General features: G+C 39.7%; 2 protein-coding genes and 1 non-coding gene across 3 annotated transcripts; 2 read left to right on the top strand and 1 right to left on the bottom strand.

Moving 5' to 3' along the window:
* Positions 1-1,305: 1,305 nt before the first annotated feature.
* rchy1 (ring finger and CHY zinc finger domain containing 1) lies at positions 1,306-7,279 on the bottom strand. Its single transcript, XM_073466214.1, has 9 exons — positions 7,219-7,279; positions 5,939-6,058; positions 5,658-5,773; positions 5,153-5,231; positions 4,988-5,032; positions 4,825-4,883; positions 4,487-4,516; positions 3,597-3,717; positions 1,306-3,402 (listed from the first exon to the last, which is right to left on the bottom strand). The coding sequence occupies exons 1-9, from the start codon at positions 7,267-7,269 to the stop codon at positions 3,196-3,198; spliced, it is 828 nt and encodes a 275-aa protein (XP_073322315.1). The 5' UTR covers positions 7,270-7,279; the 3' UTR covers positions 1,306-3,195.
* Positions 7,280-9,325: 2,046 nt separating this feature from the next.
* On the top strand, positions 9,326-9,396 carry trnag-ccc (transfer RNA glycine (anticodon CCC)). Its single transcript has one exon. It is a non-coding gene; the product is annotated as a tRNA-Gly (tRNA).
* Positions 9,397-9,803: 407 nt separating this feature from the next.
* On the top strand, positions 9,804-20,652 carry LOC140995775 (cytotoxic granule associated RNA binding protein TIA1-like). Its single transcript, XM_073465859.1, has 12 exons — positions 9,804-9,996; positions 10,771-10,867; positions 11,103-11,201; positions 12,086-12,140; positions 12,429-12,516; positions 12,780-12,855; positions 13,054-13,162; positions 13,256-13,351; positions 15,102-15,186; positions 15,567-15,705; positions 16,628-16,779; positions 19,271-20,652. The coding sequence occupies exons 1-12, from the start codon at positions 9,971-9,973 to the stop codon at positions 19,407-19,409; spliced, it is 1,161 nt and encodes a 386-aa protein (XP_073321960.1). The 5' UTR covers positions 9,804-9,970; the 3' UTR covers positions 19,410-20,652.
* Positions 20,653-21,264: the final 612 nt, after the last annotated feature.

Below are 21,264 nucleotides of genomic sequence, written 5' to 3' on the forward strand. Positions count from 1 at the left end.
AAAATTCTGGACTCGACTAGAACGTCTTCATAAGAAAGAAATCATTTTTCATCGTTGTACAATGCATCATGTTTAAGAATCTGATCTTATGTTTTATATAACGAATAGTATGCAAAGCAACTAGTAACTGTAGCTTATTTGTTTCAGCAGAACCACAATGGCAGTTCTGAGGACTATCCTTTGTGTTCTCCTCATGGTGACTGTAGCGTTGTCTAAACCAGTGAGTACCTCTATTATTCAGCTACTACCACTATAAAGCAATCTGAGAGGACTTGTGTCAAATATAAAGAGCATTCCTCATTCTGAACACAGATGTCCATAAGTGAAGGTGAGGATTCATCCGAGGTATCAGAGTCCCTTGAGTCAGATTCATCAGAGGAGGCCGCAGCTGATGTTGAGCCTACAGAGGAGCCCCTGCAGCCAGCCCTTACAGGCACAGACATGCCCAATGCCATGGAGGCGACTGACCCCCCTGGCACTCAACTTCCCGCTGCAGCAGGGCCTTCTCTGGCCACTCTCGATACTGCAGCCCTGCCCGACCCTGAGGACCCACAAGCCTCCACTGACACAGACGCACTACACCCCATGCCAGATGATCCTTCACAAACTCTAGGCATAGACATTTCACAGGACATGCCTTCTGATGCTGCACATGACTCGATTAACGCCGGCACTGGGCACATTCCACCAGATGCACTAGAGCCCGGGCTCAAGGGAACTGGTTTAATCATAGGCATTGATGGTACAAATCAACCGCAAGTCAGCACTGACACCACCACCACCACCACATACCAAGGGTTCCCCGAGGGTGCCACTCCACCCTTTCCTCCGCACATCATCAAATCACCATCCTCCACAGCCCCACCCGTGCAAATCCCCATCGGAGCCACCATGACTGGTGTTCCTGTTTGTTTCACTTTCCAGTTTGCGACCTCTGAGCCCGAGCCACCAAGAGGGGACAGTATGTAACCGAGATAACACAAAAAGTTATCCACTTCAGGTTATGGGTTCAATTGATGTCATTACATAAATAGAAGTAGAGTTCTACTGATACTTTCTAACTGGAATATCAAGTCTAAATATCGAAACTACAGTTTTCCTTTGATTTCACATTTCCTTTATCAGTGATAATTTCTCATTATGGTGCTTGTGTATGACTGCTATATAAATACAATGGAAATGTTTTTACTGTCCCGCTCTACACCTCAAATGTATTCGTTTGAGCAGCTGAAAATAAAAATGTGATGTGAATCAATGTTCATATCCTTAATTCAATGATTAGTTCAGAAGACAACAAAAGCAATACTATTTAGTAAAATTATGTTCTTTATTTTAAGTTTGTATTACTGTTAAGGTAAACAAACTTTACAAAGACACAAAAAGCAAATGGGACCAGAAATAAGGGTCCTTTGTTACAGCAGCCAGACCAGAAACTATAGTACCGTGTGTATGTATGAGAAGGAGCTAATCTAAAGGTGTTGCAGATGTAATTTCATAATATCAGTTTATCAGAACTAATACGCAAAAATGAGAACATATTTCATCTTCAAACAATTGATGTAAACATTACCTATTTAAAGGGGCACTATGTAGTTTTGGAGAATAAATTCAACTTCTGAATTTTAATATTTACAATATTAATGAGGTAATAATAAAAACAAACAAACAAAAATATTTATCTTTTCCATAACTGAATAAACAAGCTGTTCTGTGAGGAAAATAAGGTTCCCAGAACACTGGTTGAAGCGAGAAAGGTGGCAGGGTCCGCCAAATATAAACAAAGTAAAACAGTATGAATTTGTGTTGTCCTTTAAGGTCAGTTTGTTTATTCAGTCATGAAAACAGAGAGAGTTTGACTATTTAGCTTGTTTCGGCATTTAAAAAAAAAAAATCAGCCAATGAAGATCTTTCTCTTCTGATTAAAATTTCTTTCCCAAAACTACATACTGCACCTTTAACGTGACAGGTTGAAAAAACCTGTGTTTTGAACATTATTGATGTTGGTGCTATCCTTTAGTCTATAATTGGGGCACAGATTGTGCCTTTAAACAAGAATTTCATAGGCATAGACAAATTTCATCACTTGTACATTCAATTATTAATAAAAAAAAATAAAGAGTGGCGTGCACACAATAAAGAAGTCAAATTTAGAAGAAGGCTTCTGTACCTTTTGGAATTTTTCTGCACAAATGCCCTGTGAATCTTACTTTCTAAATATCTGTATGACTCCTCAATGCACTTCTAATTCCCTGTGAGAGAGTTCCAGTTATTAATTTCTACAAACATATGCACCTGGTTTACACATTCCCTTGTGTCACTTGATGTCAGTTATTTTCTACTTTGTCAATCACGCTGACATCTGCCTGAGGCTAGTGTTAATTTCTATATAAGTCTGACTGATGAGTCTTTTTCCAAACTGGTGGAGTATTAAGTATAGTTGCACAGGCAGATACAGTAGCGTGTATATTAGGGGTCGACCGATATAGCTTTTTCAGGGCCAGTAAAAATGAATCTTTTTGTGTCAAAATTTTAAAACAACCACTAAAGATATAAATGATAAAATTAGTTACAGATTCAGATTATTCTGTGTTTATAATTGTGACGTGTTACCAATCAGATATTGTTCGATTATCGGCCCTGATAATCGGTCTACCCCTAGTGTATATATATATATATGACACGCTGACACACCTTTGTTCACACAGTGTCCTACTGAGAACTTTTAAATAGCTTTTATGGCACAGCCCCTGAACTGAACAGAAAACTATCACAGCTGGTCTGACACTGTCCCACCTCAACCAGCATTTCCTCACTCGTAGTAGTTAACCTGCTTAGTCTTTTTGTTACAGTGCCACACAGTGGCTCAATCGTTAGACTGTCACCCCCCCACAGCAAGACCTTCCTGGGTGGTCAGATGGACTTTGCCTGTAGGTATCAATGTATGCGAATGTCTTGTAAGAGACTGGCAACCTGTCCAGGGTGTAACCTTCACCTCACCCAGTGCATGCTGGGACAGGTCCCAGTCCTAAAGAGAATAGGCAGGTACAGAAAATAGATGGATTTTTTTTTTTGTATTATGTACAATCTAGGAACATTGGCTCAGTCGACTGTTACACTCAGTGTAAGTTACAACAACTAAGTGCACAAGCCAATTGTCTAAAGTATAAATGCCACCCACTATGTTCTCCTGTCATTTTATTGTGGTGTGAGTGACTGAGGTGGGTCTTGCAGCTCTGGCTCTGTGTCTGTTTCTGCTTCATTCTCAGTGTCCTGCTCCTGTTGTGGAGGCTGCTGGATGAGTCCTCCCTCCTGTGCCGTGTTGTAGGAGCCACAGCCACTGCACTTCATCCCCAGCACGTGGAAAGGCACTGTGCAATGGGCTTGGCAGTCGTTACATATAATCTGTAGTGAGGAAAAACATGTGCGTGTTCAAAGAAGATCAATTGGGTGATTAATTGTACAAATGAAGTTGGATGAAATGAAATGCAAAAATTGGCCTCGACATGTCTATAAAGTTTGATTCTCAGCAATCAAGAAGCCTCCATTTAACTAAACTAAAATCCCATTTGCATTTTATTGTATTATTGAGGTCTTACTTTGACAGTAGCGCCCTGGTATTCAGTGGGCATCGGTGACTGGGCAATCTCTTTGTCCATCTGATCCCAGTGGCCTTCCATGTTCCACACGGAGTGCATGCACAGAGGGCAGCGATATACTCTGAAACAGATGAGGAATCTTAGATTTATTGGAGGGCTTCACTCAGTGCATTTACTGTAAATTACACAGAGAAACATTGGTGATGAGAGAACGCGTTTACATGCACTGTAGTAACTGTAAATCCATGTATACATGCAGGACTCCAGAAATAAAATATATCACCCAAGACCTTAATTTGGAACTATGACTTACTTATTCTAACTTTATGAATGGAAGATGCCGCAAAGTTTCATCCTGATCTTTTTGTTTTTATGTGTCTGTGTGGGTGTGTTACTGTGTTTGGGCAGACTGACAGCAGTAACAGGAGGACAGCGGAAATACAGACACAGAGCGGGAAAGAGAGAGTGGAACTTTTTTAGTGGCAGTGTGTCTGAATTTAACAAAAAGTCAAATGTTCAGAGGTGGAGACAAACTTTTCTGTCAGTGTTAGTAGACAGACTTTGGATGGAATCATTATAAATAAAAGGACCTGTCACTTTGTGTAATGATCTCTGCAGCTTTTTGTCATGCACATACATACTTGAAATGCCAATTAGAAACCTGGTTTCCTGTATCCGTAGCAAAGAAATATGCAATCTCCAGCAACCAAGTTTCCTTAATCCCCTACCCTGTTTACAGGAATACTGGTTGTGTTGACTACTGTTGCAAACCAAATTGCCCCTCAGGGACTATAAAGACCCTCTAATGTAATGTAAGAATACATTAAACTGGAACACCATTTTACTCAACTCAGCATTTACCGGGAAACAAAAGGATTTATCAGACATACCCTGTTCTGACCATGTCATCAAAGCAGGTCCTGCAGAGAACAATAACAAACACATTAATTGTTACATTTATGTCACAACACGTCTTGAACTATGACGACAAAATGAAGATAAACTACTAAAGTTATAAAACAATAAAGGAGAGTTTGAAAATATGACAATTAGACTGGTTAGTCTACATCATCAATAATATTTTAACATATTTTCAATCAATCTGTATAGAAAACTGTCAGGCCGATGTCCTGAATTCATGCATTTTTCCAGCAATGTAATTCAAGTTGGGACACCGTTCAATCTCACAACCCTGACCTTCTACTATTCAATGAATAATGAGTCATACTTGTGTAAAAGATGGCCGCATGGAAAAACATGAGCTCCAATCCTGGACGTGTGAATATCCTGTACATACAAAAGAAAATCATATTGTAGAGAAAGTAAAAGGCTGCATTAAAATCCAACACCCCTCACCATCTCATCCCATTATGTATTTAATGCTTCATTACCTCCATACACACTGGGCAGTTCTGCCTCGAAACATTTTCAACACACTGAAAAACAGAAAGTATAATTGTAAATGACAGCAGTGAGGACACTCACTTGCTCATCAAACACAGCACACACACTGTACAATGTGTGGGAGTCAGAAACAGGTGCAGGGTGATAATCACCTTGTGGTTCCCCCGCAGATCCTGGGCTAAACACAGATTACACTTCACACAATGGAAATACTTCTCCCTGGGCCCAATCCTGCAGGGGTCACAACACAGTATCAATGACACAGATGACAATCACATCACATGAGCATGAGAGTGGAAGTTACAGGATGTTACACTAATTCTGAGTTGTGCGTCACTTCAATGCACTGAAGCAAAAGCAAAAATGTCAATGGCAAAAGATTTATGTTTTTCTCTTGTCTGTTCACAGGAAAAGTCTTTTTTTTCTGCACTGCATTTGAAAACGTACTGATGTCTGATTGTTGCGTTACCTGATTTACAAACACTGAAAATGTAATAAAACATCACAACACCATAATTTTGTCTTTAAAATTTGACTTGAATTACCGTAGACTGTTATTCCCCAAATATCAACACCATTGTTAACATCCTTTACTAAAAGCTGTAATTGTAAAAACATGTGTAACAAGTCCAGATATATAACTCTACTAATGCTCACCTGCATATTCCACAGTCCTGACAGTGATACTGCTTCTTATCCTTGTCGAACAAGTGGCAAATGTCACAGTAATACTCCCCAAACTGCACATGACACTGCTGGCAAGTCTGTTGTGCCTAAAAGAGGGATATTTTACACTTACACCTTGCATTTTTTTCTTGATAGTCACAAATACAACATAAAGACCAAAGAGAAACCATTTAAGATCACTGAGTGGCCCTGCTACAGCTGACAGTGGAGTAGACACATATCAGCTGCCTGCAGTTGTTTTTCTCAGTTACCTGCTGAACTGTCTGACACTCGGAGCACTGCACCTCTCTCACTTTGAACCGGTCCATCTGGTGGTTCTCCTCTGCGTCATGGCACAGTCGACACACATACAGTTTACCACAGCAAGGTGCCTGTTGTAAACAAAAGCATGTGATAAGGTGGAGCACTGGCATGACGGGTATGTCAATCACAGGTTATGCTCACAGTTTTGAGTAGATGACATGGTTGAAAAAAAACCCCCAACAAATTAATAAAAATCACATTGAGAATATTTTTACTCTCCACTACTTTTGATAAATTTATTTACTAGTTACTTTGCAGATTCAGATTATTTTACTATTTATAGGCTATTAATTGTGACCTGTTAACAATCAGATATTGTTGTGGGCAGGACATTGTGTGAAAGGATGCTGCATCGAGGCCAAATCAATGATACCGCACTAAAAAATGACTGCTCATCCCTGTGTCCAAGGCCATTCGGTTATTTAAAAAGATCAAGGCTATTTAATTGCTCTATAGAGGTTATTTGGGCATTTTGTTGAAAGAAACTAAAAAGTAGTGTAATAAGTAATATATTACTCTACGCAGACAGTAATACTGTAACGTATTATATTTCTTTAAAATGAAGGTAACAAGTAATAAGTAATTCATTTCCAGTCATTCAGTCATTTTAAAAGTAACTTGCGCAACAAATAACCAACACATATGACTGACACAGTGAATGATAAACTAACTCAGCAGAAATGTAAGAAAATCCAGTCACTATTTGACACAGTGATTAAATTCCCTTTTTCCCACTCTGTTAGTAATTTTATAGACACACTGAAGCCTCTAGACTCCACTGATGTGTACAGATGTCAGGTGTGGGTCTGTCACACAGCACACCGCCCCGAGCTGTAGGGGTGTGCTTTGCTAAAAGAGCACCTCGGCAGTGCCCCGGAGGTGAAACGCGGCAAATCTACAGCTGTCAATCCAAGCTCCATACCGACGGGTCCACGCTGGACTTGAACCCACCGATGGCCAAGCTTAGTCTCGATAGACTGAGCTACTACCGCTAACATGTAAGAAAACATACGTATAGACGCTAACCGATAATATCTTAAGAATACAGTTGCTGGGTCGACTTACCGGCTAGCGTTTAAGTAACTAGCTAGCGCTGAGCAGTCTCTACCACAGATACAAAGAAGCACTACTGGTTACAGCAATGTGAGTGAGGCCTATACAACACCTAAATACATCCAGCATGCATGTGAGGCAAATATAAACAGTACATTTCTAAAAGTTAACTCACTTTCAATAAGCAGCTGCGCATATAATGCTCACAACCAGCAGGGGAAGCCATGTTTCCTCCAAGATATGGTTCTTCTTCGTCTGCGATGACAGTGACGCGCTTTTCTTCTTCTTCGTTTTTTTAAAGCGTAGACGCAGCAATACTGCGCCCCCTGTCTGAGAACCACAGGTAGTCCAGTAGCACATGCATCCTGCCACATATGCTGTATATGTAACCCTTTAGGGGACGATTAGATGATAATGTAAACTTGAACAGGAAAATGCAATAATTCAATTTGCATTTTATTTTCACAATCTTATATGGTCATTTTAAAAGTGCCTGCTGCACAGTGGGAAGTATTTAATTAAAGGGGCATTATGTAGTTTTTGGAGAAGAAATTCAAACTCAGAATCTTAATAAGGTAATAATACAATAATGAATAATACAATGAATAAACAAGTTGTACTCAGATAGGGTCCCCAGTACACTGTTTGAAGCTAGAAAGGTGGCAGTGTCCATCACATATAAACACAGTTAAACAGTATGAAATGGTGTTGTCCTTCAAGTTTAGTTTGTTAATTCAGTTTATTCAGTCATTAAAACTGAGATAGTTTGTTTATTATTAAAAAGTCAATGAAGATCTTTCTCTTCTTGATAAAATTTCTTCCCCAAAACTACACATTGCACCTTTTAAATTTGAAAATCAAAATACAATAAAAACAATGTAACCATATTTACAATTTATGCAGCAATACTACAATCACAATTAAAATTGAACAGCAATTTTCTAACAATTTGAAGGGTTTGCTCTACAGTAGATAATATTCAAAGGCGGTAAGCAGAATTGATCCCATATGTTCAGTGCAGTACAGTATTCTGCTGACTTCCTACTGGTTTGTTGCCATAGCCAATGCTATTGACAATGGCATATTTTTCACCATGGATAAATGTCAATAATGTGCACAGAACTGTTAATGCACTTTCACCTGAACCCAGCAGCAAATGGCAGAAAGGTTTTCTTCTCACAGTTTTAATAGTTTGGAAGACAGATGATGGACAATATGTGCATTTTATCCAAGAAAGACCAAGACACATGTGTGGTGTGTATGTAAGGGGTCGGTAAAACAAATAACAGATGTACCGTTATTACAAGTACAATGAATTACAGATCATCAGATGATGCACAGAGCCGGACCAGATATCTTCCACTGTAGCACTGAACAAAAACATATCCAGAACACATCAGTTCAACGTCTTTGATGATATTGAAAAGACTTCCAGTGGAGAGCCAGAGCAAGTTTTTTTTACATCTTTTTTTAGATGTCTTTTCAGCGTTCACTACTGATGTCCAAGTGACATCCATACAGGTTTAAAAAGTTTTTACAATGTAATTTTATACATCTTTTCAAATTCAGTGACAGATGTCTAAAGAACTTATTGTGGTTCAAAATTAAAGTTTTTTAAGACGGTCAAATTTTACTTCATGCAGCAAAAATTACAGAGTGGATTCAAACCCCTGGCGTCAACTTCAGTAACCTGCATGAGGCATGTACTTTACCAGGAGAACTATCCATTGCTTCATGAAACATCATATTAAGTAACCCAACCTTCATCATGTAGGCTAATATTCCAAGGTCAAAACAACTTTCATTCTGGCTCTCCAGTGGAAGTATTTTCAACGTCATCAAAGATGTTGGATTGACGTCTTTTAGATATGTTTTTTGCTCAGTGGGTTAAGTCTTTTTAAACTGAAATGTCAAATGACATTTTCATTTTGAAATGGAAAAAATAGGTTACAATGTTAATATTGAATTCAATTTTCAAATTTCAATAAACATTTGAATATTGTCCACTCTATGGCGGGGTATCAGTTTGATGATTAAATGTCAACATTTTCCTTTCAGTATGGCCATAAAAATGAAAATGCAAGTCAGATTATTTAATTTGGATTTTTACTCAAAAAGCATGCATATGTGGAAAATGAAATTGCACAATATAAATATAAATTATATATAATATAATATAGTCCCATAGAGGCATTTTTATTACTATATTATATATATTACATATAGATCCTATCACCTTCCTAGTGGTTTGATAGTCTCTTGTCCCACCTCAAATTACAACGGCGCCGCTGGTGTAGTGGTATCATGCAAGATTCCCATTCTTGCGACCCGGGTTCGATTCCCGGGCGGCGCACGTATTTTTGTTGAGCAACTAAAGTGCTCATAAAACGCGTAAACTGTAGCACCAATTCATGGGTCGTAATGAAAATAAAAGCTAAAGATTTAATCAACCAAACGCATTTTTAGGTTTCCGTCCACCTCCTGGCTGGGTTACATGCATTTCCCAGATGTGTCCAGCTGTAATTTCCTCTAACGTCTATACCCTTTTGTCGACAAAGCTATGACCACGTTAATGAAAAATCTTATTCTGCACGGTCACCTAAAGCTACAAAACTCTGTGTGTTTTCAGCTCACGCCTTACAGATGTGGATGCACATCTCTGTGGGAGAAAGAGCGCTTGATTTTGGCTTCATTTCAGCGCGCAGGTTGACGCTGCTGACGCCGCTCCTCCGCCATCTTCAACTTCCTATTGTTTGCATCAGACTGAGGCTGTCTGCGGTGTGTGTGTGTGTGAGCAGAGTCGGCCACCGATTTATCATTTAATAGTAGATATAGCCTTTACGTTCGTGGTCGCCCAAGTTCAGCATAAACCAGTTGTATGACATTGGATTAAAGACCTCTCAGGACGCGACCACTAAACCTTTACGATGGAGGACGATCAACCCAGAACCTTGTGAGTAACAGCGGCCCTGTCTATGTGCTGGATGGGGAAGGCTCCGTGTAACTACGGCGCGTCCGAAATGTTTCCACGTTGTTGTTTCAATTAAAAACTGTAAAACCTTGTGATTTAGCTACAGAATGGCATTTTGTTTGCGCTATCACTTCATGGTAACAATGGGGACGTTTACAAATGTAATAAGACCGATAGTATCTTCGAGATGAACGTAAAGTTGTTTGATTTAGTCGTATAAATAGACGGAACCGTAACTCGCCTGAAAATGAAACTGCAGGGCTTGCTAATGCTAACGTTAGCTAAAGATGCAAACGCAGCTAGCCAGTCCCCTCTTTCAAAATGCACACGTTTCAATAAACGATAGCTGTATTCGCAAAATAGTCGCATTTTATTACAAATAGACAGGCGTGAGCTGTACCATCACGGGAGAGATGTATTTTTTTAGAAAGTACCGTTATTGCCAACACACTTGGCTAGCATGAGGCCCTTTCTTACCGGCTAGCGTTATCTTTAGCTAACTTAGCTGGCAGACAAGCCACGTCAACGCTCGGGAAGACGGCCCGGGACAGCTCCAGTAAGGGACTGGCCATACCCGAGTTCTTTGTGCAAAATTAACACTTTCTTTTATAGTATGTAGTCCACTATCGTTGGTGTTTTTATGTTATTATAGGGAATTGTTGTGGGTTCTAGCTAGCACGGTTAACTAGCCTTTGTTTGCATGCTACTTCCTGTTTGACAAAGACTCAATTCCCCCATCTCTCTCCTTGTTTGCAGGTATGTGGGGAATCTGTCCAGGGATGTCACCGAGCCCCTTATTCTGCAGGTCTTCACACAGATAGGACCCTGCAAGAGCTGTAAAATGATAGTTGATGTGAGTGTCATCCTCTCTGGTATATATTATTTCACTATAGGCATTCAACAGTGGCCCTGAAAGGTAGTGTTCTCTACATATGTGTTTGGTATTGATCTTCCTCTCCCAGTCTATTATATCAAGCCCAAAAAACTACAGTCAGTCCCCAAACTACAGTAGGTGGCTCCTGTCATCTGCAGTGATTAAATTGTCACCTTTGCTGTGGACTTAATATCAGTCTTGTTTCCGTTGACAGACGGCTGGAAATGATCCGTACTGCTTTGTGGAGTTCTATGACCACAGGCATGCTGCTGCCTCATTGGCAGCCATGAATGGAAGGAAAATAATGGGTAAGGTAAGCTATCGTGTCTACAGGGTGAGTGGGGACAGGTGGTCTTCAGGTATGGGGTATTGAGGATGTGTGCCTTCCTAAGAAGAAGAACAACATCAACAGAAAAGGTCATTGCTAGCATTTATATGACATTATTTAGATAAGACTTTCTATCTGAGCCACGGTCTTGATCAGCATGTGTACATTCATGAATAGAAGTACAATTCAGGGGTCAACTTAAGAAGCTAGTGCTGGCCTGTCAATTCATCTTTCACGACCATGTAAGCTGCGTAAGAAAGATGGCACAACAAAGTCTGCGAGAAGCTTGACAAAGCCAGGTTATCTGGGACAACAGAGCGTGAACAATTTAATCTACAACATTTAAAACACCCCAGGGCCTTGTAAAAGAATATTAAAATGGTGCTGGATGGCGTTAATAATGAGTTGGGGGTCTGGATTCAGTGCTAGAACAGAAACCAGAAATTCAAATGACTGTGGCGCTGAACCCAGCAGCCACACTAGGTGGTCCACTAATATCTGCATCTGTTATTATTGGCTTATGACTCCCTTTCTAACATTTCAACATGGCATTGATTCCCACTTAGCCGTTTTCTAAGAAATTCCTACATCCAGTTTGAAAGGCCAGCTGCAGTTTATTTTCTGTTAAGTTTAGATCTTAAGATTTGCAACAAGATTCATTTTCTTACACTATGTCTCCTGACATACAGGACAGAAATAAGTGAGAAGGCACCAAGGCAGATTAAATTTTAAGTCTCTTACAGTCGATTTATCATTTTAAGTAGGCAGACCTTAAATCATACCCCCTTGTAGTGGAGATCACCAGTTTTTACTGTAAATGATGTAAACATACCCCACCTGTCCTGTTCTTTCTCTGCCCCCCTGTGCAGGAGGTCAAAGTCAACTGGGCCACGACGCCAACCAGCCAGAAAAAAGACACAAGTAGTGAGTACAAGTACAACACTTTTCAATGGGAATATTTGGTGACATTAATACATGGGAAAAGTCTGTTTCATAAGAAGGTGTTAAATTGTTTGACTGGTACTGTAGTCATTTCACTTGTCTGGAATGTGATTTTGCAAAGATGGCTGTTCTTTATCTCCTTCCTCTTTTAACAGACTGTTTAAAATCAGCAATTCTTGGCTGAAAAGCGCAATCACGGAAGACGTATTAAAGCTTGAAATAAAAAATGTATTGTAACATATGGTATGTCTAACTATGTTCCCCCCATAGATCATTTTCATGTCTTCGTTGGAGACCTTAGCCCAGAAATAACTACAGAAGACGTCAAAGCTGCCTTCGGTCCGTTTGGCAGGATATCGTAAGTATTGAGCTTCACTGACAAAGATGATTAAATCAAGATTAGAGGGGAAAATGAATGGCGAAGCGTACTAAAAAACCTACAAAGAAACAAATTGTGCATGTCTTGGGTAGGTAAATTAATGATGAGATTCCCCTTTAAAATAAGATGTATAATTTAAATTTGAGAGTTGATGAAGAAGACTGAACCGTTACTCTTTTACGCTTTTAGTACTGTCAAGCATTGTGTTTTTAATATACTCCTATTGGTGTGTTTGTCCACAGAGATGCTCGTGTTGTGAAAGATATGGCTACAGGGAAATCTAAAGGCTATGGCTTTGTGTCTTTCTTCAACAAATGGGTTAGTACAGAGACGAGATAACTGATCAAACTGTTACACTTACCTCTGTCTTTTTATAAAACATTTAGGATGTCTCTGAAGCTGTATTAGACATTTTCACATATTACTGTGTTCTGTGCTTCTAAAGGGATGTATTTTAGATTTGTACGTCATTAGACTCCAGCTTGGTGGAATAACACGATTTTCTCTTTGTTCCAGGATGCAGAGAATGCCATCCAGCAGATGGGGGGTCAGTGGTTAGGAGGCAGACAGATTCGAACTAACTGGGCCACAAGAAAGCCTCCTGCTCCAAAGACCACCTATGAAAGTGCGTTGTCATAAATGTGTATGTTTTTCTTGTTTACACAGGATGTTGGATTCATGTATTAACAGTCACAATGTCTCTGTCTTCTCCTGGCAGATAACTCCAAGCACCTATCCTTCGATGAAGTAGTGAATCAGTCCAGCCCCAGTAACTGCACTGTGTATTGTGGCGGAGTCAGCACAGGACTGACAGGTACTGAAATACCATTGCTACCATCGGTATTAGAGGTCGACTGATAATTCTTTTTCAGAGCTGATACCGATTATTAGAAATGAAGGAGTCTGAAACCCGACTTTTGGGACCAATATTCATTTCCAGTAAAAATGAAAATCTTTGTGTAAGAATTTTAAACAACCAGTGATGAAATAAACCTCAGTACAAGTTACTCAAGTACTGTGAAGTACAATTTTGAGGTACTCTACTTGAGTATTTCCATTTTCAGCTACTTTTTACTTCCTTTGGACTTTATTTGACACATTCAGTTAGGAGTAAATTTGCAGAGTTGGATTATTTTTATTGTTTACAGGTTATAAATTGTGATGTGTTACCTATCAGATATTGTTGTGGGTGGTACATTGTGTGAGAGGATGCTGCATCGAAGCCAAATCACTGATACCGATATTTGAAAAAAGATGAATATCGGGGACGATAATCGGTCTAATGCTGATCAGTATGATACTGCCAGTGGTAGTATTAGTGAATACAGGCAGCAGTTCAAAGAGATGCAATGAAGAAAACGGCAAATACGCTGTTTACTGATGAAAGCCAGTGCTGACTACTTTAAAGGGCAAGACTGCCCTGCTTTTATCTGTGTATCATTAGACAACATTCTTTCAATGAGAAAAAACAACATTAAATTCATCCTTCTAACAAGTATAATATTATTAGCCACAGCTTAATAACTCAGTTGTTGTTCAGAAACTATTTACAACACACGGTTGAGCCATATATTTGCAATAGATTATATTTTTTCTCTATATTCCTCCTTTTTAGAATGGAAAAAAAGCCACTGTACAGGGTTTTCCCAACCACTATGAGGATTAGGTGAAGCACCCAAGCTGTTTTGGGCACCACCTAAGCCGAATTAATGTAGAATACATGTAGAGAGCATTAACACTTATTATTTGACGTTTCCAAGATCTAAAGGCTGTAGATTTTCCCCCGTGGACTTCATAGCAAGTTTAGTGCTTTAGCTTTTACAACTTTTTGTACACACATATGGTAATAATGATGGTCCAAAATGATGTGAAGTTGCATATTTTTGTGTTGGAAAATGTAAAATTTTCTTGGAAGAAGCCCCGAACCCCCCGCTAAGTAAGTCTTCTGCAGATGTAGGGCAAACAACACTGCACTATATCCTTCTCAGCTTGTCTAACTAACAAAGATATGTGAAAACAAAGGAGCGACCCAAAGTATTCTCAGTGTTGTTTTCTTTGTCAGAGATGCTGTATTTTGAAAAGAGTCAAAGGGCTGTTTCAGAATGAACTTAACTGGTTCATCTCAATAAAAGAATGTGTCCCAATGTGTTCGCATGTTTCTTCTAAGAGGTTATGAATGACAGCTGAGGTCTGTGGCATGTAGACATAAATGATGTCATGCTGTGGCCATGCAGACGATACTTAGCAGGTAGCAGGATCAATTCAATAGGGGGGTCGTCTCTTCAGGGGAATTGTTGATATAATTAAAAGATTAAGTAATGTCTGCGCTATCTATTTATTATTCATGACAAAATTTTAGCTAAGGTTATTATGCGCAGATAGGTCATTTCTAAAGCCCTGTGGTGTTAACGGCAAAACTGTGACCAGCCTGTGAATAGAAAATTTACAACCAGCTAGAGACTCATACCTGAAGGTGTTAGAATGCGAGTCCCTGATGCAGCAAACGTTTTTCATGAGCCCACGTAGAAACACTATCTGATGTTCCCTTTCTGTTTGGCTTTCAGAGCAACTGATGAGACAGACCTTCTCTCCCTTTGGACAAATCATGGAAATCAGAGTTTTCCCGGACAAAGGCTATTCATTTGTGAGGTGTGTGGAGAGTTTCACATTTTTCTTTTCTTGAGAGCAAGGTCAAAGAAGGATGCAGTTGTTCCTGATCCTGTTCTATTCTAGGCATATAATCAAGGAATGAACCTTTTGGTTTAGGGAGAGTTTACCAGAAGGTAGAGACAACCCTCAATGCTCTCAACAGTGAGGACCTTGATTGAGAAACACTGTACCTTATTTAAATGTAATGCCTGTTGGATACCTGCATTGTGGAATTAATTGTTCTGTATGTTTGAGTGTTGTCTTTGTAGTAAACAGTCATTGTTTGCCATCAGAACAGCAGTGTTGTGGTGACCGCAGCGGAGTAAATACGAATGAAATGAGGTTCAGCATGTCCTTAGTCTCTCTCTGTTTTTGTCCAGGTTTAACTCCCATGAGTCAGCAGCCCATGCCATTGTGTCAGTGAATGGCACCTCAATAGAGGGCCACATAGTCAAATGCTACTGGGGTAAAGAGACCCCGGACATGATGAACCCGATGCAGCAGATGCCTATGCCCCAGGTAAGGACCCCATATACTGTACATGTTGTATAAAGCAAACACCCACTGGTTAATGTCTTCTTTGAAGCTCGTGGGACAAAATAAGCAAGCTAGTGCTGCTTTCTATCATCTCACTTATGACATCAATTTGAAACCCCTTAATTTAATTTAATTGCATGTGAGCTTTATATAAAACAGGCAGTGGTTATTCAAGTGCATTGCAATGATGACACTGATCAGGGAGAAAACGGTGCATGAATATTCCTTGTATGGAAACATCTTTGACTGGCAGGTGAAATATTTATATATTTAAGTTTATGTAAGAAGGGAGTACTGGTTAACTCAGAAGAAAACACACAGTTTTTCTTTTCTTGGCCTATAATTTTGAGTTTCCTGGTAGTGGAGGAGGTGTTCAGTGTGTTCCATGGAAGAACTGCTGCCTTAAACCATACTGAAGTCGCACTAGTTGGCGTTCCACTGATACGGCTTTTCCAGGGCCAATCCAGATTATTAGAAATCAAGGAGACTGAACACTGATATTTGGGACCGATAATCATCTGCAGTAAAAATAAAACTCTTTGTTTCAAAATTTCAAACAACCAGTGATGAAATAATCTGAAATACAATTTACTCAAGTAGTTCTTTTACAATTCTGAGGTACTTTACATGAGTATTTCCTTTTTATACTTCCTCTCCACTACATTTATTTAATAAATGTAGTTAATTGTAGTTTAATTGTAATGTAGTTAAATGTAGTTATTTAATAAATGTAGTTGCATGCAAATTTAGAGCATGTTTCATCAGAGCCAGAGTACCACATTTTTAAAATTAGTTTATTTTATCGGCAATCTGACATAATCAGAAAATGCTGAATAATGTCCCCGATAATCGGCCAGGCCCATAATCGGTCCACTGCTTATGCTGGTTGTATTCTACCCTACAGCAGAACAAGATGAGCTTCCCTGCAGCCCAGCCCTATGGCCAGTGGGGCCAGTGGTACGGCAATGGGCCCCAGATCAGCCAGTACGTCCCAAATGGGTGGCAGGTCCCCACCTACGGTGTCTACGGCCAGGCTTGGAACCAGCAGGGCTTCAAGTAAGTAGCACGGTGTGCACAGGGCTCCCCTTCACCGCCTCGTACTCCAGCACCACCAGAGTACCCCTTCAAGACCGGGGCAGCGAGAGCCAGCTCTGGCCACAGGAGGGGGCCATGACCTCCCTCCCCCAACCCCACATCCTCCCTCCTCCCCACGCCAGCCCCTCACCTTGCTCTTCTTAAGAGGATTGAGAAATAAGCACACACACATATACATATACAGAACAATCTGAACTTTAATTTTGTCGTTAAACATGCTTCAGTGTGTCATCACTGCCCACTGTGCATAGCACATCCTAATAACTTAAGGGTTTTGTTCCAAAATGTTTGTCAGTTGATTTAGAGGTTCAAAACTGTAGTCTGTTCCCTCAATGATTGTAAGAAAACTGCCCTAAACTAGCTAAAAGCTTATTTCTTTGAATTTCAATAAATTGAAAGAGAATTTACTAAAATGACTGAACAAGATACATGCTGAAAGCTCAGAACAACGATTTCACTCACTGTCCGAACCTGGGGGATAGCTTTTGAACAATTCATTTTCCTCTTTGTAAGATTACCTGCTGTGTTTAAGGACTGTGTTCTTCAAGGCTGTTCAGTTGTTTTGTATGTCTACATTCATGTCATAGCTTTTTACATTATTTTCCTTTTTGATTTCTTTGATCTATTTTTACATATACTTTGAGGATTTGATCTGTATCTGAATGTCAGTAGGACATGTTAAATATCATTTGTAGGTTGTTATCAAATTTTGTTTTTATTTAGACAGCCTATGTGCAGTGACGTTTTGTGCATCCAAGAAAAATAAAGGAGAGGCCATATGTTGTTGACAGTCTAAAATTCTTGGTGACCAGCTGTGTGAATAGGCTCTGTACAAAGGTGTGAGGTAACGAAAGCAGCGATAGTGTGTTTGATTGTAGAATGTACAGTGAATGCACAATTCCTGACAGAGGCTAGGCCTCTCTTGACTTGAATTTTGAAGATGAAACTTAATCCTGTATAAGCTGTCTTATCTCCACACTGAACATAGAATTTAGTTGTATTACATGAGTGATACAAGACTTAAAATACATCATGTGAATTAGGAGAGATTTTACTTATTTCTTTGTTATGCTTTGTGGCCAAATGTAGAAGTGTTGCAAGAGGAACTAGAAGAGTGCACTCAGCAAAGTGCACATTTCCACCAGGCAGTGATCGCAGTTATATCAGCATATCAGACGGGCCAGGTATAATATTAATATAATATTCTGATAAACCGCAGATATAATAATAATATGTTATTAATGAGGAAAATATTAATTACATTACCTGCAACGATTCCCCCTGCAGCAGGAACAATTAATGTGTCACCCCATTAAGAGAGACACTGTGTGCATTTATGCACAAAACGCTGTAGCTTTACTTCATTGATTATTTGAATCTCCCAACATGCCGACAGGATCGGTCAGTATTTAATGTTGATCCAGTCCAGGTTCTTACAGTGAAATTGTTTGGAGCCTAAAGTTGAAATCTTTTTCCTTTTAGTTTTACTGCTTAAATGTGCCACGATGTTTGCTGCAGTAAACATGGCTGTTTGCATGGAAACATGTGAAATTAATGACCGCAGCCTCTCTGTTCGTGATCTGTGTTTGAGTGTTAAAGAAAACACTCACACATAGATACAAAACACAATAAAGAAATCACCCGCAGAGCTCATGCTGTTCGACATGAATTAAAAGACGATATCGCCTACGGGGACCGGTAGAACTGCAGTGAGATAACCATGTAGGTGTGGGTCTCTAAATCAAAGAAATAATTCGTTCAGGTGGGTGGCGGGTGGATGATTTATGCATACATGGGGATTCAGATGACGTCAGAGCCAAGGAGTGAGAAGTTAGCAGTCAATAAAACAGGTTTTTTAAATATTGTGAATCGCCGCAACTATGAGAGCTCCTCGAGCCATACAGTCATACATGTGCACAAAATATTTTGGTTTGATGGGTCCGGTAGAATGCGAGATTAGCTGCGGACAGATGCGCACACACAGAACCAGATGTGATCATGAAGATAATCTACATTCTTGTATACAGTGTGGCTGATCTGTCTGTCTGTAGGCTGTTACAGCTGTTGAATGTTCATGGTCATCAGCAGTTGGGAGGGGGGTGTAGAAAGGACTATTTAGCTCGCCGCGCTTAGCCTGTATGCTCTTTGTCTGCTTGTCCACCCATGTTTAATCAAATTACACTTAACCTTTGAACCTTTCAAAGAGCCTCAACTTTCTGATTTTTTTCCCTGTTTTTTGCTAGCTTGATTTTTGCCCAGCCTGCCTCACCCTCACAACTTCTGATAACTCTGTTTGCCTTCTTGTTCTCATTCCAGCCTGTCCAGATTCTAGTAGCTCTAATATAAACCGTCCCTTTTGCTCTCTTTCGCCTTGTCTCTTCTAACCTGCTGGCATTTTGTCTTTCTGTCCCTCTCTCTCTCTCCCTCTCTCTCTTTACCTCGTTTTTTGCAGTCACTTACCGGCCAGTGCTGGGTGGACTGGCATGAGCGCCATCAGTAACGGTGGGGTTATGGAGCCTACACAGGGATTGAATGGGAGTATGCTAGCCAACCAGCCCGGTATGGGAGCCACAGGATACCCCACACACTGATAAGTGGGCAGGGTGGGAGATTTGTCAACCATCAGCCTCTTATTGGCTGTACGGTGCCCTGCAGGGCTGTGTAACACCGCCTCCATTTGTGGCAGGACTAAGACTTTTACTGGGATGTGGAACCTAATGGGAAGGTTGACGTCTAGGAGATGTAAATGGGATTTCATGGGGGGGTTGAGGTAACGGGAGCCAGGGTGGAGCGATTCGACCCACACAGGTATTTACACCCTTTGTGGTAGGCAAGACTGGCCATGAACCAGGGCTCTTACCATTTTTAAGTTAACTGTAAATGAGTATAAAACTGTAAAGGAGAAACTTTTGGATTTTTTTTTTTTTGGGGGGGGGGTTTACAAATTGCTTCCATTTTCACATCTTTCCTCTCGCACAGCCACCGAGAGGTTTGTCATTTTTTTAAAGAAACTGTTTAAGTCTGAGTCGTGCTAAGTTATAAACATTAGTTATTATTTGAGGAATGGAAATCTGTTTAATTTGTTCTCATTTTCTCTTGGATTAAAATCAATTGCAGGGATTGTTGCCACTGCTGTTTCTCTGTAAGGGCAGATAAATATTGCACAGTTTTTCCTCTCTTGTACTTGGACAAATTTGACTACCAAGAGTGTTTTCCTTTTTTTTTTGCATTCCATTTCTCCTTCATATCTTTCGGACAGCCTCAAATCTTTTTCGCCACGTGTAAATAACCATTCATTCATTTGAAACGATGTAAGTAAAAAAATGCTACTGTTAACTGTGGGTGCTTGCTTTCTTTTTTGTTTTGATAACTCGACAGTTAACTCCAACATTGTACGTAGCAGAGTGGCACTATCAAATGTGACGCTGGCACAGTGCAAACACATGATTCTTCCATGCAGGGATAAGACAGCATTGCCATGCAGTGCATATTTAAAATTTAACACAATTTAAATGTTAAAGGGTGAACATGTTTGACACTTGTGATGGTTTTTAAATATCTATTGAAACGCCAGTATTTTATATCAAAAATCTGAGTGGATTCAACCTTTACACTTGCTGTTTTTGCCAGAGAAATGGGGAGGCCTACATTGTAACTGTTGCCTTATAGAGCTGGTTTCTTTTACCTGACAAGATACTCTTTTTAATTAGGCAGTGCCTACAGACATTTTCAGACCCTTTTGTTTAGAAAGGTGTTAGCCCTAAGAACTGATGACTCTGCTACTGTAATCAATGTTTTCTTGCTTTGTCCAATTAAAATGCTAATGCACATAAACCACGCTGTGTTTGTTTTCCTTTTTCTCATGGAGGGGTTATTATAGGAGACAGTTTTGCCCCTTTCATTGAGAGACTGATATTTCTTTAACGGTGAAAGAGGGTGTTTTGAAACCATAATGTCTATTACTCAGACTATAAACTCAAGTCCTGCACGATTACACTTAAATACATGGACATTAGTTTATACATCATGTAGAAGAATGCAGAAATTTTACGAGCTGGTTGACATTTTTGTGTTTTAAAAATAAGTTCATAGCCTATAGTTTATGTACAGCAGAGGGTAAAAAAGGCTGAGATGCAGTGAGAAAACATGGATGATTTAATATGCCACAGCGCTAACATTTGTTGACTTTCACCCACCTCTCTTCTAAAATGTTGTTTATTCTGTGACATTTTTCTTTTGTGTTTTGTTAATATTTTTGGTCCCTAAAATGATGTGAAACATTTCATTTGACTTTTATTGCATATCCATGCACATATATGCACCCATATCCCAGTATCCCTAACTTAAATTTTACACTACTCAAAATAAATCACATTGTCTTCCTAAAAAATGTCCACCCCGGCTCCACCCATGTGCAGTAGTTTGATGTCATGAGCACAAGACCCT

Source organism: Pagrus major, chromosome 5, assembly GCF_040436345.1.
Source record: "Pagrus major chromosome 5, Pma_NU_1.0".
Classification (NCBI taxonomy): Eukaryota; Metazoa; Chordata; class Actinopteri; order Spariformes; family Sparidae; genus Pagrus; species Pagrus major.